The 2,500-nt window shown below is 39.9% G+C and overlaps 1 protein-coding gene across 2 annotated transcripts in view; it reads left to right on the top strand.

Annotated features, from left to right (window-relative positions):
• The window catches only part of slc44a2 (solute carrier family 44 member 2 (CTL2 blood group)), a 12,880-nt gene extending 11,268 nt beyond the window's left edge, over positions 1-1,612 (top strand). The window contains exon 21 of one of the 2 annotated variants that reach the window (XM_083526640.1): positions 1,303-1,612. In XM_083526640.1, coding sequence (XP_083382766.1) covers positions 1,303-1,385 — 83 coding nt within the window. In that variant the 3' untranslated portion in view covers positions 1,386-1,612. Of the gene's footprint in view, positions 613-1,302 lie in introns of those variants that run through there. The other variant, XM_083526639.1, reaches the window with a different exon arrangement.
• Positions 1,613-2,500: the final 888 nt, after the last annotated feature.

Genomic DNA, 2,500 nt, shown 5'->3' with positions numbered 1-2,500 from the left:
AGTTAGGAGGTTGGAGAGAAAAGGTCTACCGTTACCCTGGTAACAACTAATACTTTAGCTATGTGGGCTGTAAGTGTTCTTCTGCAGTCGGCCATGTTCCTTATGCTGAAGGGAATTCTGGGATTTGCTGTTTCCATGGAGACGCTTTCTATTATCTTCTAAACCTGTTATTGCTATACCTGAAAATTGTTATATTTCCTGTTAAATACTGTGCTTGTGTAGACATAATAAGTGTGTGTGTGTGTGTGTGTGTGTGTGTGTGTGTTCTGGAATGAAAAAGTGTGTAAAGTGAAATGTACAGTGTACAGTGTAGTGTGTGTAGTCAGATTCCGTCCTCCTGACATCACAAATACACGTTAATTTTATTCGTCCTTACTGTGTGTTTAGTTTTGCTAAGCTAACGGGTTCAGCTAACCCTAGTTAAATTAGCCTGCTGTCAGACACACTGAACAGAAATGAATGGCTACTGAACTTATGATGTCAGGAGGCACAGCCATGACCCCACCGTGACCCCCCCCCGAATTTGATTGTTCTGCCTTGACCCTGTCTACTGCTGTCACTCTTTCTATCTTTATATGTTTTCTGTCAATAAACTAATCATCTGAGTGCTAATTCTAACATTCTCTTCACTACCTGTCTGCTTCAAAGTGGTACAGTCCACCTTACCCAGCCCCCCCCCCCCCCCCCCCCCCCCACACACACACACACACACACAATTTATTACACACACACACACATATCTACACACACACATATATATATATTCTCTCTCTCACACACACACACACACACACACACACACACATATCTACACACACACATATATATATATTCTCTCCCACACACACACACACACACACACACACACAATTTATTACACACACACACACACATATATATATATATATTCTCTCTCACACACACACACAGGTATTTGTATTGTATTTATTAGATGTTTTATGTAGTTTGTTTAATAGATTTTTATATTTTAATATATTATTGTTTATAAATATGATTCGTATTATTATTGTGTTTGTGCTTTTATGTTTGTTCACTGTGTGTGCATGTGTGTATCGTGTGTATATGGGTGTATGTGTGTGTGTGGTTGTATGTGTATTATGTGTGTGTTTGTGTGTGTTATGTATATCTGTGGGTGTGTGTTTGTGTGTGTGTATGTCTGTGTGTATTATGTGTGTGTGTTTGTGTGTGAATTGTGTGTGTGTGTATGTGTGTATTATGTACATCTGTGGGTGTGTGGGTGTGTGTGTGTGTGTGTGTGTGTGTGTGTGTGTGTGTGCTCAGTGGAGGATCTGGAGCGAAATGATGGCTCAGCTGAAAGGCCGTACTTCATGAATCAGGACCTGATCAAGACGCTGAAGAAATAGGATTTGGAGGTGAAAGGGTCCTGGTCTGATCACTGAGAGACACTGACTTTCCCTACACCCTACACAGTGCAGATCATTCCTCCTTGTGCACTGAATTACACTCACGTCACTGTACAATGTACTGTTTAAGTTTAACATGTTTTATTTTAATCTTTTCAATTTTAATCAGTTTTGCATTTTTTAAAAGAGATAATTATTAAAACAATAAAATCCTAAAAGAGAAAAAAGTCTTGTGTAAGTCATGAAAATAAAGAAAACTCTTTGAATGAGAAGGTGTGTCCAAACTTTTGGTCTGTACTGTACAATTGACAGGGAAAACACAGACAAACATGCACCAAACACCTTCACATACCAACAATAACCGACAAGGAGTGTGGATGAACGAGGGGTTCATATAGGAGCTGGGGGTGAGTGAATAATGAGCCCCAGGTGTGCATTGTTGAAGCCGGGGGCTTCAGGAAAAGCGCCCGAAGGGGCGTGGCAGGTGGATTTCTGACAATAATACAGTAAAAAGTATAAATTGAAAACATTACCAAAGTAACCCAAAAAAATGCTCCACGTGGGTCGGGCTAAAAAAAGGTTGATAAACAGGCGCAAATTTCAGTCGCAAAACTGTTCGCTGAGCTAAGCAGATTCTTATTTGATCTAAGTAGGCATGGAGGATCATCCTGGTACAGAAGTTCACTCAGATACTGCGGCGTGAGAGCGTTAAGTGCTTTATACGTCAGTAGTAGTATTTTATAATCAGTGTGAGATGTAATTGGGAGCAGTGTAGATGATTAAAACAGGGCTGATGTGCTCATATTTTCTAGATCTAGTGAGGACTCTTGCTGCTGCATTCTGAACTAACTGAAGCTTATTTCTGCACTTACTCCAACACCCAGACAGTAAAGCGTCTAAGTAGTCTAATCTAATGTTACAAAAACATCTACTAGTTTTTCTGCATCCTGTAACGACATCATATTTCTAATTGTAGCAATGTTTCTAAGGTGAAAGAAGGAGATCCTGGTAATATTATTCACGTGAGACTCAAAGGAAAGACTTGGGTCAATAATCACACCAAGGTCTTTGACAGCTGTACACGCTGAGACAGAAACAACATCCAGTTGTCAAGC

This window comes from Silurus aristotelis (assembly GCF_946808225.1).
Source record: "Silurus aristotelis genome assembly, chromosome: 2".
Classification (NCBI taxonomy): Eukaryota; Metazoa; Chordata; class Actinopteri; order Siluriformes; family Siluridae; genus Silurus; species Silurus aristotelis.
Note: the sequence above shows the minus strand (reverse complement) of the source record. Positions and strands in the feature narration are given on the sequence as shown.